General features: G+C 42.3%; 1 protein-coding gene across 1 annotated transcript in view; it reads right to left on the bottom strand.

The window, feature by feature from the left end:
- The window catches only part of LOC125908439 (uncharacterized protein K02A2.6-like), a 64,425-nt gene extending 58,185 nt beyond the window's left edge, over positions 1 to 6,240 (bottom strand). Inside the window, 2 exon segments of the mRNA XM_049611227.1 lie at positions 4,356 to 4,558; positions 4,914 to 6,240. Of these exon segments, the coding sequence (XP_049467184.1) occupies positions 4,356 to 4,558; positions 4,914 to 6,154 (1,444 nt within the window). The 5' untranslated portion in view covers positions 6,155 to 6,240.
- Between the last annotated feature and the right edge of the window lie 9,085 nt (positions 6,241 to 15,325).

Below are 15,325 nucleotides of genomic sequence, written 5' to 3'. Positions count from 1 at the left end.
TTGGTATTGGATTTCATTTGATACATCATTATTGGATGGTTTGTTATCAATTATAAGGCAGCTTTACTCACTTTCTTGAAAAAAAACAAAAAAATATCTCTATACATATATATATATATATATATATATATATATATATATATATATATATATATATATATATATATATATTGTATTTATAGAACTATATTATTATAGATATTTGTATGTATAGTTATATTCCGATAAATTTTATGTTTTTTATATACATTTTCAAAACTGATGAAAATTTATTTCATTGGAAATTGATCACAAAACATTTTTAAAATGTTACATACCTCTAAGTTCAATTCACTTCAATCATTTAAAGCAAAATTTAAAGCAAAACGTTACATTGAAAACAACATTCGTTCCAAATCCGCAGCGCAAAACCTCGCGGATTTCTCTCCATACAAACGGGAACGTTCGACCCCGGCAGGTAGAACTCATTCTTTCGCGCGCTTCTTACAGTCTCTCAATGGTACGTTATTTTAAAACTGAGCGCCAAGTGAGCGCCTTCTGACAACCGCGGCGAACGGATCTCGTCGTTCGAAGCCCATAGTCGCCCCGATTGTTAATGTCTGTATGAGAACGTATATTGCGTGCAATAATTTTCTCAAAAAGTTTACCTATGCAGCTCAGAAGGGATATTGGTCTGTAGTTTCCAGGATTAGAATGATCTTTTCCGGGTTTTGGAATAGCCACTATTTTTGCTTTTTTCCATTGTGAAGGAAAGTAACCTAGTTTAAGACAACCATCAAATATTATTTTGAGGTAGAGTACTGCCTTTTTAGGAAGCATTTTAATCTCTGTGTTGTTAATTTCGTCACAACCTGCTGATTTTTTATTTTTAAGATTTTTGATTATGTTCATGAGTAATTTTGGTTTTACCAAGTAACCTGGATCCAAGGAGTGATTTTGGTTTCTCGCAAAAAAAAATTCTATTGTTTTTCGTAACTTTCCTTTCCATTGGACTATTTGTGTTGTAAGTTAAGTAATGAGAGTTTTCAAAATGTGTTTTGAGGGCGTTACATTTTTCAATGGCTGTTAGGAAGAAGTTTTTTCCTAGCTTTAGCGTTTGTATAGTATGTTGCTTGTTTTTAACTATTTTTACAAATTTGAATAGGTTATTTGTATTATTTTGTTGTGTATTTATACTTTTTAATGTATTAGACCAAGTTCTGTTACGGGCTAGTGACATTTGATGGTCTATCTCTGTTTTAAGTGCATGATAATAATTCCGAAAGGTAATATTACGTCTGTGTCTTTGCCATTTCTTCCTGTATTTATTTCTTACTTTAATTAGAGCAATAATGTAATCTGGAATGATAATGTTATATTTTCCAGGAATTGCTTTCGGAATGGCACTTTGTTTAGCTGTTGTAATAAGTGAGGATAAGTTATGTAGCATAACATCGATTTGTGTAGCGTTAATTATGTCATTTGGGTGTATTGTGGTCAAGTCGATACTATTATTTATAATATTTTTGAAAATATTTCAGTCTGCTGTTTTGTAATTAAAAATACCTTTGTTGGAAACAAAATTAGCTGATGAGTGTTTTATACTGAATGTAACTGGCAAATGATGAGAGCAGTGAGCAGTAAGAGCAGTGATAGTTCGTAATTTCGATATTGTATACAGATTTTTTGTTAGCATTAAGTCCAACGTTGAAGTATTTCTTGTGGGGTCGATAGGAATGTATGTTGGTTTATCTGGGAAATGTATAGAAAATTTACCTTTTTGTGCTTCTACAAAGATGAGTTTTCCAGCTGCATTTGTAGAGACACAATTCCATGATTTATGTCGAGCATTAAAATCGCCATAGATGAAATAGTTGTCGTTTCGCGCTGAAAGTTTCTTAATATCTTGTTGAAAGGTAACTAAGTTGGTATTTTTACCTGGGTGATATGCTGCTATTAAAGTAAATTCTCCTAGTCTAGTGAGCACTTTAACACTTAATGTTTCGATTATCCCTAGTTTATTATGTTTTAGCAATTGGTGCCTAAAATTGCATTTGATCGCTATTAGAACACCACCTTTTGGTCCCGATAATCTATCAACTCTGTATACTATATAATTCGGAATAGAAAAAGTGTGCACTGGTTTCAGAAATGTCTCAACAATCAATATAGCATTGTAATGGGTTAGGCGATAGCTACGGTCGCCATATGATGAGCGTACAGCTGTACCTCAAGTACCGTCGCGGTAGGTCAGTTTTTACTGACATGAGCCGAGGTGGAATAACACTTTTGTTCGAAGCGGACTTTTCAACACTTGATCGTCCAGGCGATCATAGAAACCTTTAGGAGGTTTCCCTTACTGGAAACGTTGGAGTTTAGAAGCCTTACCTTGGGTAGGGGGACATAACTAAACTCTTGAAATAAGTTGGAAGGCAAAGTATTAGGAAGCGTAACGTCCTATCTTGGCAGTCCGAACGAATCTGACTTGCCACGGTCGGAATTGGTTTTATTTATACTCAATGGGTTTCGAAATATTGGTTTTGGAATGTGTTTTTGTCCTAATTAAAGGTTATTGATATGAGGTACAATTAATACATTTTATTGGAGTGAGGTGTCTGTCAATTTGTACCTATGCTGCGCTTTTAGTGTTTTTACAAAGGTTCTGGAAAGTTTCAACTGTTCTAGCCAAAGAACGAGTGCGTTCGTCGATCTTTGCCTACACTGCGCTTTTAGCAATAAGTTGCTATGCGTCTCTGTTTGTCCACTTTGCCGCAGTAACGCTTGAATTGCTTATGTTGCGCATTTCGGTTGTTTTCGATAAATGTCTCAATGGTTTTTTCTATGAACGGTATGGTCTGGATGTGTTGCTATGGTGTGGATTGATTTGCTGATGTGTTATAATGAATGTGTTGCAATGGTGTGATTTGGCTTTCCGAAGTGTGTTACACAGTGTCTATAGCTGATAGTGTGTATTATAATAAGTTCTGTATAGCAGATATGCTACAGCATCAATATCATATCGGCTTAAATAGTAGATTAAATCCATCTTTTTGTTGGCAATGCCATTAGCATTCCAGTAGGAAATATTAAAATTGTCTGGGCAATCCATCACGGGAAACAAAATTTAGCAACTACCTCAAAGATCACTGTTATTTGATCCTGCTTTGTTTTGCACTTTTGTAGCTTGTGAAATACTTCGCCTACAATTGGAATGATTTCCAATACCACTCTCTTAGTAGCGCGTAGCTGTTTTCGGAACGATCCGATCTAACGCGTGAATCGTCGTATGAACGATCTCTGTTTCTTGGTATTGGTCTCAACCTTTTACCTCTGTGTCTTCCTCTCCCCCCCATCTTGTTGGTGGGAACGGGACACCTGCTGCTTGTTAGTATTTGTTTGTGATTCTATCGCTATCGATTGCTTATCAGATTAGAGATAAGCAAATTTTCGTTTGCTCTCGATCGGAGCTGGATTGCGACTCGAGCGGCACAGGGTCTAAACATAACAAATGACAGCTCTACAGAATCGCTGAACATGATAGATGATCGTTGGAGCCCCGTGGATGGAGAACCATTTGCACTCGCCCCTCCCCCTCACCATGCCGGCAACAATTTTTGGTCCTGTGACCGATGATCGTAGGGGTCACATGGCCACCCCCCCTCCCCCCCGCGGGCAATTTAAGTATACTGTTCAATCTCCCAACAGCTGTGTGCCAGTATCCCCTCCTCCCGGTCAGTAGTTACCATTTACAGGGGCCTCGTCTTTCCGCTTAGGGCCCCCGATTCCCCTACTCCGCCAATGTCATGAACACCTTCCTTTCTTGTACCGATGGATTATAACTGTTACTTCGGTAACAATTTCTTTCCGGGTGTTTAAAATAAGAAAATGGTCTTTAACGTTTGATGCAAATTCTATATTTTTAACTTGTCCGGTCATACTCGCTTTTGCTACTTTTTATGTTCTTTAACACATAAATAAACAATCCAAACACCAGGATAAAAAGAACTTAAAACACTATATTACAATAACGATGTACAACGCATTAAAACTTTACATACAAAAAAAACCCTATACGCCCGCTAGTCCCTAATGCACGCGCTCGCACCTCTTATCGCGGGTGGCCTGCAGTGAAGTGTATGTCAACGGTCACCCCGAGGTCGTCGTCCCGACCTCGGTCCTCAGAAGGATCGCAATGGCTGCGCCCTTTAGCTGCACGTGGTTGTTGACAGCTCTAGCGTCTGAAACCCGTCGCACGTAGCGAGCGGCCCAGAGCACAATGTTACGCAACTTTGATTCCGTCCACAACATCTCCCCCTGTTAATATAGCTGGTACTGGTCCAACCAACGTGAGGGTCTTATATTTCTAGAATACCTACGTGGTACTTGTACCAGCTGTTCTTCTTCCTTGTGGTCATCTAGTTCATCTGTTGGAGACTCTTCAGGTGATGTAGGTGAACAGGAAGTGTAGACTGAACCCGAATTTGACGATGACGATCGCGAGGACGCAGACGATGTGATAGCAGACTCAGGCGGTATTGTAGACGATGGTGGAGTCGACGATGACGATGGTGACAAACAACTCGGTGATGGAAGAGACGTTGTTGGAGAAAATGATAACGCTAACGGTGGCGCCTGAACAGGTGATGGAGTGCACTGATCGTCAAGCAACGGTGATGGCTCGTGCATTACATTCCATGAATCCAGAAATACATCCAGAGCTAAGGGTTTCGAAGAGCGGCTCTGCTTCATACATAACGTTGCCACATCTTCCGGTTGTGACTGCTGGCTCCCATTTCCAAATGTTTCTGCTGTATGTCTTGACGTACACTAACTCTCCGCAGGACAACTCTCTCACCTTCTCAGGTACACTGTGTTTAAATGTATTTAAGGTAGGACGAAGCAGATCCAAAGTTGTTGGCATTTTACGACCTAACATGAGCTCAGCTGGTGATTTCTTCTCTTCTGTGGACGGATTTGGAGTCGATCGATAGGTTTGTAAAAATATGTCCAATGCCTCCGGAAGTGATGTATCTTCTGCACTAATCTTTTTCATCGATCTCTTGAACGTGTCTACAAACCTCTCAGCCTGGCCATTTGACTGAGGATGAAATGGTGCTGTTCTCAGATGTTCTATGCCATTGTGAGCGCAAAAATCAGCAAAAATCTCGCTAGTAAACTGCGTGCCATTGTCACTTACAAGCGTGACTGGATTTCCAAAACGTGAAAATATTCCTCGTACAATTGCTATAGTCGCCGATGCCGTAATGCTTGATGTTTTTACAATCTCTGGCCATTTTGAGTATGCATCCACGACAATTAAAAAATAGTCCCCTTCCAGAGGGCCAGCGTAATCGATATGCACACGCAGTCATGGTGATGAAGGTTTAGGCTAAGGAATAGGAGTTGAATGAGCAGGTGACTTTGAAACAGCTTGACACCTCTCACAAGAGGCTACGCATTCGCTAATGTCTTTATCGATGGATGGCCAAAATACGTAGCTACGGGCTAACGATTTCATTCTTTGAATGCCAGGATGGCCACGATGGAACTGTCGGAGGCATCGTTCCTGAAGGCTGTTTGGAATTATGACTCTATCGCCAAATAATAGACACTCATCCACTGCTGATAACGCTTCCCTTCTTGCATAAAAACTTGCTAATTCTCCTGTATAAATAGTATTATGTGGCCAACCGTTTTGTGTAAAATGTAGTACCTTTGATAAAACTGAATCTTTTCCCGTTTGTTTGGCTACTTCCGTAAAATTGATTGGTAGGGTTGAGATGTTGCTAATGACTACTGATTTTACATCCTTCTCTAGCTCCAAATTGGCGATTATATAGTCTTCATCTGGCTTGCTGTTCTCGCTTATCAATCTTGTTAGGATGTCGGCATTTCCAAATTTCTCCGTGGTTACATATTCGATTTCAAAATCGTACATTAAAAGCATAAGGGCAAAACGCTGTAACCTGTTTGCAGTGTAAACAGGAATACCTTTCTTGTTTCCAAATATTTTTAGAAGAGGCCTGTGATCTGTCTGAAGACGGAAATGCCGACCAAATATCATCTTATGAAATTTGGTCACTGCGAAAATGATAGCTAGCCCTTCCCAGTCGATTTGACTGTATCTTTGCTCGGCTTTTGTAAGAGATCGTGATGCATGTTGTACAACCTTCATACTGCCATCAGAAAATTTGTGACTTAGAGTTGCTCCCAGACCAACGGAAGACGCATCAGCTGATACCACTATCTCAAGTCGCGGATCATAATGGGTTAATAATAGGTTTGAAGACAATACTGACTTGAATTTTTCAAAAACTTTCTGGCATTCTGCAGTCCACGCAAATTCTCTCCCTTCTTTTAGTAGTGCATCCAGTGGGTACCGCAAATTTCGTAGATTTGGAATAAAGCGCCCATAATAATTGATTGCTCCGAGGAATGACCTTACTTCACTGACATCTGATGGTGCTGGCAAATTGGTTATAGCTTTAACTTTTTTCCGGATCTGGTCTGATGCCTTGATTATCGATTATGTGCCCTAGATACCGTATTTGCTTCTCATTAAAAAAACATTTTTCTACGCGAATTGTGAAACCATAATCTTGAATTCTAGCGAGCGTTTCATTTAAAATATCATCATTAGCAGAGGTAGGAATCAGAAAGAACATGATATCATCAATGTAACTGGAAACTCCCCGCAATCCAATGAGCATTTTGTCCATCAACTGTTGAAAAGCCGCAAGAGCTACCTTGATGCCCGGTGGTAGTCGGTTGTAGGAGTAAAGCCCTTTATGCGTGTTGATGGTTAGAAACTTCCGACTCTGCTCAGCAATTTCGACCTGAAGGAAAGCATCCGATAAATCTATTTGTGTAAAATGAGTGCAATTACCTAGCCTGGCGAAAATATCTGCTGGTAGTGGAAGCGGGTACTCCTGGGGGTGCAAGGCTCCATTGAGACCGGTCGAGTAATCTCCGCAGATCCTTATCTGACCGTTTGCTTTCCGCACGACGACAATTGGTGCGGCCCAGTCAGAGAAATCGACCGGTGTGATGACTCCTAGCTTCTCCAGCCGGTCCAGTTCCTTGTCGACTGCATCCAGCATAGCGTACTAGAGTTGGGCAAAACGCACAAAAAAGCGGAAATGGGTCCGGACGATTCCAACAAATTTCGGACCCAGTTCCGAAGGGTAGGTCAATCCGACAAGCCGGAACCGCCCGGAATCGTCTGGAATCGTCTGGAATCGTCGGAATCGTCGGAATCGTGCGGAGTCGTTGGAACCGTCCGGAATCGTCCGGAATCGTCGGAATCGTCCGGAATCGCCCGGAATCGCCCGGAATCGTCCGGAATCGTCCGGAATCGCTCGGAATCGTCCGGAATCGTCCGGAATCGATCGGAATCGTTAGAATAGTCGGAATTCCATTTCATTTCATGTCATTTAATCAGTGCATAACCTAATACAAATAGATACAAACAGTAACACAAGAAGCTAGATTGCATGTCGAACGATATTGAGGAACTCAGTGCGCGACATTCCTGGCTCAAATGTACGACAGCCAGCATTGACAGATGCGCGGCGGCTGGAACGTGAACAGTCGCAATCGACCGGAATCGACTGAAATCGCCCGGAATCGACCGGAATCATCTAGAATCGTTGGAATCGTTCGGAATCGACCGGAATCAACCGGAATCGTGAGGAATCGTAGTCAACCAATAGTAGTTAATGTTGGAAGCCACTGTAGCATATCTGCTATACAGAACATATTGTAATACACACTATCAGCTATAGACACATTGTAACACACTTTGGAAAGCCAAACCACACCATTGTAACACATTCATTATAACACATTCAGTAAATCAGATCATACCATAGCACCGCAACCGGAAGAGTCCAGGCCGTCCATTCAAACAAATAACAGATGTGACACACTTATCAAAAACAACCGAAACGCACAACATAAGCAGGAACAGCATGTAACCCAAAGCAGGAACAGTATATGCATTAAACCCAAAACAGGAACTTAGTGACAAGAACCATCGTTCTTGTCAACAAAAGACAAACGTAACTAGCTGAGTGAAAACAATAACTTTCCAACATACAACCCGGAACCAAATGTGAGAAACCCTTAACTTCATTTGAGTATAAATAAAACCAACTCCGATCATGGCAAGTCAGATTCGTTCGGACTGTCAGGATAGGACTATGCCCATCCAACATCTATCGATTTCTCATTTAAAGAGCTTAGTTATGTCCCCCTACCCAAGGTAAGGCCTCTAAACTCCAACGTTTCCAGTAAGGGAAACCTCCTAAAGGTTTCTATGATCGCCTGGACGATCAAGTGTCGAAAAGTCCGCTCGAACGAAGTTTTAATCCACCTCGGCTCATGTCAGTAAAAACTGACCTACCGCGACGGTACTCAAGTATAGTTGTACGATCAACGCATTACATGGCGACCGTAGCTATCATCCGAATACATTACACCACATTTAATACATATTTTACTTTTTCCGTCATTGCTTTGCATGCACCTCCGGCAAGTATGGCTTCTCAAAAATGTTTGGAGCGTTCATGAAACCTCTTAGTATACTGGCAACAAAAGAGCTTACCCGGAACCCGGAACATAAGAGCTTAGGAATCGAACCTATAAAGGCCATGTTATTAAAGTCGTACGACTTGATAACTGTGTTCATAATTAGAGACGTGCGTAGCTTTAGAAATCAAAATAGTACAAATGTAAGAATCTTATTAGTTGTTGATTAACACTAGGTTTAAGGAACCAGTCAATTTGACGGAATTTTAACTTTGCAGTGAAATACGAACAATACCTTTTGTTTAATTTCGTTTCTTTCTTTTCGTAAACTCATCATAACATACTATAAGTTTCTAACTTAAAACTATATTTACATTTTATATTAGACATTTCAAGTCATTCATACGTTCACTGGGGCCCCTCAATCGACGGGATCATCGACGGAGCCTCCAAATGGCCGAGGCAACGGAGATTGCTCTTCGTATTATGGCTGTATATGGCTGTATGTAGATGCAGCTGTAACGGTTTTTGGTCTTGTTGTATTCGCAAAAATTGAAAAAGTCGATAAAAACCATATATAAATTAAAATGGTCCATAGGTTCATAGGAGTATTTGTATACCCTTCCCCCCTTCCTTCAAACCTGAAACCTTTCCCATTTCCCCTTCTCTTCGGTCCAGGGCCAAGAATGAAAATTTTCTTTTTTGCATTAAAAGACACTATCCTAGGCCAGGAATGTGAATACCATTTTTCGTGTGAAACAGCTGTCTGCTTTCGGCACACAATCGCAAAGCGGTAGCAGGGGCCCCGTATACAAGAACGTTCATTCCAGCCAAGAGCGCACACAATGACATCGATTTAACCATTTCTCGAATGAAACCTCAACCCACTGAAGCACCGTTGACCAAACGACCTTCCTAGGCTTTTTAAAGCGACGCGAGCTTGGTGTCAATTTTTCCTGCTAATTTCTCCGGCTACGAGCCGGTGTATTGAAATTCTGTGTAGGGGCCTTTAAATTTGTGTCTGTGTATAATGTGTGCTTGTGGCTGTTGTAACGGGTTTTCTTTGTGGTTAAACGCAGCGTTCTGTTCTGTGTTCTGTGCATTGGATTTTAGCAGCAAGTGTCTCCGCGTTTTTTTGGTGAGCTCGTGCACCGACCATCCACACTAAGACCAAATGCACGGGGCCCCTCATTGACGGGGCCTCCTTACCGAAGGGGGCCCTTACCGACGGGGGCCCTTAATCGAAGAGTCCACATAATCGTTGGGGCCCCGTAAACCACCTTTGAGTTTTGGCTTCAATATAGCTGTATCGGTTTTTTATCTTGTCTTCACGCAAAAAGTTGTATGTAAATAGTGATAAAACATCATTTTAATATTAACATGGTCCAGTTCCTTTTTGGACATATGAATACCACCCCTTCCCGATTTCCCCTATTTGTCAGTTGACCACAAAAGATGAGTAGGGCCCCGCGTGAAAATTTAAGGGTTTGGGTTAAAAGCAGGTACGCTCCACGATCTCAGGCTTGAGATGTGAATACCATTTTTCGCGTGAAAGCTGTCTGTTTTCGGCACACATCTGCAAAACAAGTAAAGGGGCCCCCAGCAAGCACAGGAACGTTTCATCCAATCCAAATTGAAAAACGCACACATCGATATCGATGGAATCGTTTCTCGAATGAAACCTCTACCCACTGGAGCACCGTTGCTTGCTTGGTGTTAGTCAATTTTTCCTGCTATTTTTTCCGGCTACGAGCCGGTGTATTGATATTGTGTTTCGGGGCCTTTAAATTTTTGTTTGGGTGTGTTGTATGCTTGTGTTGTGTAACGGGTTTTCGGTGGTAGTTAAGCGCCGCGTTCTGTGCATTCCGTTTTAGCAGCAAGTTGCTCTGCGTGGTTTTGGGTTTGGGTGTCTCGTGCACAGGCCACCCACACCAGCAAAAATTGACGGTTTCTCGCTCTGTCCAATACTTTGCGCCAACGATGATGAGGTATTGATTTGAGCTGTGCGCGCGTGTCGCAGCGTTCTTCGCTTGCGACTTTGATGCAAGTATTGGCAGATTTCTTAGAACATTTAATGTGCTGCTTTGAGTAGTATGTTTTCTGCAGTTCGGGGCCCTCGTGATACAGTGCTTGAAGCGATGGGAAAAATTAATTAATTAAAAATAAGTCTATTTGAAATCGATGGTAAAAGTCCCATCCAGGGGGAGGGGGGGTTAAATCGATACGAAGTCGAACATCCACAATGACGGGGCCCCCTAGATCGCCGGGGCCCCTGGCGGCCGCCCAGTCCGCACACCGTTTATCGTGCCACTGGACATGAAATGAAATGGAATTCCGACTATTCCGACGATTCCGGACGATTCCAGGCAATTCCGGGCGATTCCGGGCGATTCCGGGCGATTCCGGGCGACTCCGGTCGATTCCGGTCGATTTCGGTCGATTCCGGGCGATTCCGGACGATTCCGACGATTCCAACGATTCCGGTCGATTCCGGGCGATTCCGGTCGATTCCGGGCGATTCCAGTCGATACCGGGCGATTCCGGTCGATTCCGGACGATTCCGGACGATTCCGGGCGATTCCGGACGATTCCGGACGATTCCGGGCGATTCCGGGCTATTCCAACGATTCCGGACGATTCCGGTGGAACTAGCGATTCCGTTTCTCTGGAGTCGGAATCGGAATCATACTTGCCAGAATCGGAGCGGAGCCGTGGGTGCGATCCGGCGAACCCATCTCTAGATTGAATGGCGTTGCATATCTGGTCAACAGGCACTGACCATAAGGAAAAAGCCTCGATTATGACCATAAGGAAAAAGCCTCGATTAGGTCGGTTCCCAACAGCTTTAAGTCCGCTTGCGAAACATAAACCGTCTCGACACGCTGCTCTTCTTTGATGGTGATGTTGGCACTGAATTCGCCGATTATAGGCAACACTGCTCCCGATGCTGTTTTGGCATCGACTGTTGGCGGGGAAAGGGGGGGGGGGGGGTGCTCCGATTAGTTTCAAGGTATTTTTGCCAATGACTGATATGTCAGAAGCGGTGTCGAGCTGTAGCCGGAGGTGAATGCCATTGATGCTGAGAGGTACATACTTCCTTCTCTCCTGAACGCTGTGCACATTGACTGAGACCGTTCTAATATTTGCTTGCTGACGATTGAAATTCGCTTGGTTATAGTTCCCACGATAATTGTTGTACGTTTTGCAAAATCCTTCTTTGTGGCCTATTCTTCCCCAATCGGTACATTTGTGAGTACGGTACGTACAGTCTCGAGACCAGTGTATACCTCCACATAGCCAACACGATCTGCTAGGGGGTTTCGAATCGTATGGCCTCTCTGGCAGGTTGCTTCGATAATGCTGGAACTGTGTTTCCTTATGCTTCACTGCATAGACTTGTTCGGTGTTCTCTCTTTCGATCATTGCGCTGTCGTGTCTTAAGTTGATAATGCGTTGACATTCGGTTGTAATATGCTCCAGGGTGGTTTCAGGACGTTCCTCGATCCGCGCTAACAGTCTTTGACGAATTTCCACATCCTTATCTTTCAACCCGCAAACAAATACAAGGCATTTAAGCTGTTCCTCCGTCAACTTGCCTAGCTCAAAGTTGACTACACCCCGGTTGACGCGACATGCGTACGCTAGATAATCTTCCGTCTTCCCCTTCACCGTATTTAAGCATTTAAACCGTCGATGTAACAGGGACTCCTTAGTTCCGAACAAATCTGTCAGCTTTGCGACCGTCTCTGGTAATGAAAAATCTCGTGAGAACTTTGGCAAGATGAAATTTACATACCGGTCATGTTCAAGAGTTCCTAGCTTGCGCATGAGAAGGCGCACTTTTGCTTCGTCGCTCAACCGGGCAGCATCTCTTTCGAACAGGTCCTCATAGCGGTTGTACCATGCGGCAAATGTCGTTCCAGCCTCAGCATCGTATTTAAATTCTTTAATGTGGCTGCACAACGAATCCAAGATTTGTTCCGGTGATGTGGATGAACTTTGGCCTGACCCTTGCTGCTGCGCCATTTGTTGCTGCATTAATTTCAAGATCTGCATCATCGACGAACTATCCATCGACACCGATGGCGGCGTTTGTAATGGAGGTCGCTGCACTGATGGTTCTCCAGAACCATTTTGTAGCTGGTGAGTCGGTTGCACATTAAAACCCGCACTAGAGCGCCTTTCTTCATCACCACTGGTATTCATTTTATAAATTATTTGCAGAGAGAGAAAAAAAAATTGTCCTCGACAGAAAAAAAAAAATAATACCGAACTGTACCCGAACTTTTCAATTAAGCTACTGAGCTTAGCTATCCTACTACACACGTTCTGATGATCCTTTTTATATACTTTTTTTTTACACTCACTGAATAGGTTTTTTTTTTGCTTAATTATTAAACAATTTCACTGCACTGCGCGTTTTTTTCAGTTAGAGAAGGAGCAGTTTTTTTTTCTTTTACAACGCAGGTTCTACACACTGATGAGGAAAATATTTCTCGTCGCCACTTTTATGTTCTTTAACACATAAATAAACAATCCGAACACCAGGATAAAAGTACTTAAAACACTATATTACAATAACGATGTACAACGCATTAAAACTTTACATACAAAAAAAACCCTATACGCCCGCTAGTCCCTAATGCACGCGCTCGCACCTCTTATCGCGGATGGCCTGCAGTGAAGTGTATGTCAACGGTCACCCCGAGGTCGTCGTCCCGACCTCGGTCCTCGGAAGGATCGCGATGAGGGCGCAGCCATGGTTGCACGTGGTTGTTGACAGCTCTAGCGTCTGAAACCCGTCGCACGTAGCGAGCGGCCCAGAGCACAATTTTGCGCAACTTTGATTCCGTCCACAACACTACCCAACCGGCATTATCGCGCGATTTTTATGTGTATCTATCATTTTTCTCTTTCTAACATTCAGAAAAATTTTCATTCTGTCTTGCTCTTCTGGGTGTTGGTCACTTTTTGCTCGCAACTTGGCTGTGTCACATCAACCATCCTCATGTTTCATATGGCTCTTCTCTTTCCATCGTTCGAGAGAAACTCTTGTGTCTCGCTTTTCTGGGACTTAGTCAATATCATTTGCAACATGAATCGTTCACGCTGGAAGCGCTCTCCGATTGATTTATGTGTGATAACACACACACACATACTGATAGCCGTTGTGAGCAGCTTGAGTTTCAAAATTGTTGCCGTGTTGATTTGATTCATTCTACGCTAAATCTTTCCATGGCTAGCATCCACCACAATTCTCGAGCGTGTTAGTTTTTGTTAGCAAAAGTCAGGAGTGAAAAGTGTCATTGTAAATCAACAGCAAAGAAGGTATAGTTTTTATATTATTATGCAGTATTTTGGTATAAACATGTATTTATTTTAGATTGAAGAGATTGAAAAAGACAAAATGTCATTGGAGTCATCGCGAAGATCTGGCCAATTCTATCGCCAAATCCAGAAGCGAACAGCACAGCAAGCAAGGTTTGAGGAAGGAGAATGCAGTTCGAATCGGCAGCGGTCAGGTAAACGCGTAAATATATAATCTTAGCAAAATGTTAAAACACTTTTAGTAATGTATTCATAAAAAAGTGTTGGTATTATACATTGTGCAGTGTTAACATTTAAAAGGTATGAATATATGTGAAAGAGGCCATAAAAAATATTTAAGAGTTTGAACATATCTGTGAATAGATGGTTTTGTGTGCGTGTGTGTGTGTGTGTGTGTGTGTGTGTGTGTGTGTGTGTGTGTGTGTGTGTGTGTGTGTGTGTGTGTGTGTGTGTGTGTGTGTGTGTGTGTGTGTGTGTGTGTGTGTGTGTGTGTGTGTGTGTGTGTGTGTGTGTGTGTGTGTGTGTGTGTGTGTGTGTGTGTGTGTGTGTGTGTGTGTGTGTGTGTGTGTGTGTGTGTGTGTGTGTGTGTGTGTGTGTGTGTGTGTGTGTGTGTGTGTGTGTGTGTGTGTGTGTGTGTGTGTGTGTGTGTGTGTGTGTGTGTGTGTGTGTGTGTGTGTGTGTGTGTGTGTGTGTGTGTGTGTGTGTGTGTGTGTGTGTGTGTGTGTGTGTGTGTGTGTGTGTGTGTGTGTGTGTGTGTGTGTGTGTGTGTGTGTGTGTGTGTGTGTGTGTGTGTGTGTGTGTGTGTGTGTGTGTGTGTGTGTGTGTGTGTGTGTGTGTGTGTGTGTGTGTGTGTGTGTGTGTGTGTGTGTCAGCGGGTCGACATCGGTTATGCTTGATTGAATTTAATTAATTTTTATAAGTTTTGTGTTATTCTATTTCTTTATTTTTTATATCATTTTACTTTATTTTATTTACTTTACGTTTTTTGCTACAGCGCTACAACAACACTATTACATAACATTTACACGTACAGTTTGTTCCCGAATTGTGCGGTTTGTGCGTTCCCGTGCAATCCGTGTAACTCGAATATCAGCGAAAGTCGAATTTCGCAGTTTAGGCCAACATAGAGTCGATTACTCGGTATTTTTTATTAAATTTAGTAGTGTTACATACTTTATCATTTATTTGTTACGATTTGTGCAGAACATTTTGATATTTTTTTTACTTTTAAGTGGATTAAATTTACTTCCGAACATGATATGTGTACTGCATTGGACAATACTTCAAGCAAATTGTATTGATTTGATATTTGATGTGTCCAATTTAGATACCCGCGTAAGTCGAACCCGCGTAACTCGGGAACAGACTGTGCAAGTGCGGGGTGTACCTGATCACCACTTTTATCCTTGCTGTATTTTTTTGGTGGTACAATTATGGTTTTTTTTTAAGATATAGTATCAGAGGTTGCGAGTACACCTGAACCAATCAA

Source organism: Anopheles coluzzii, chromosome X (genome assembly GCF_943734685.1).
Source record: "Anopheles coluzzii chromosome X, AcolN3, whole genome shotgun sequence".
Lineage (NCBI taxonomy): Eukaryota > Metazoa > Arthropoda > Insecta > Diptera > Culicidae > Anopheles > Anopheles coluzzii.
The sequence above is the reverse complement of the archived record's forward strand: the minus strand, read 5'-3'. Positions and strand labels throughout refer to the sequence as shown.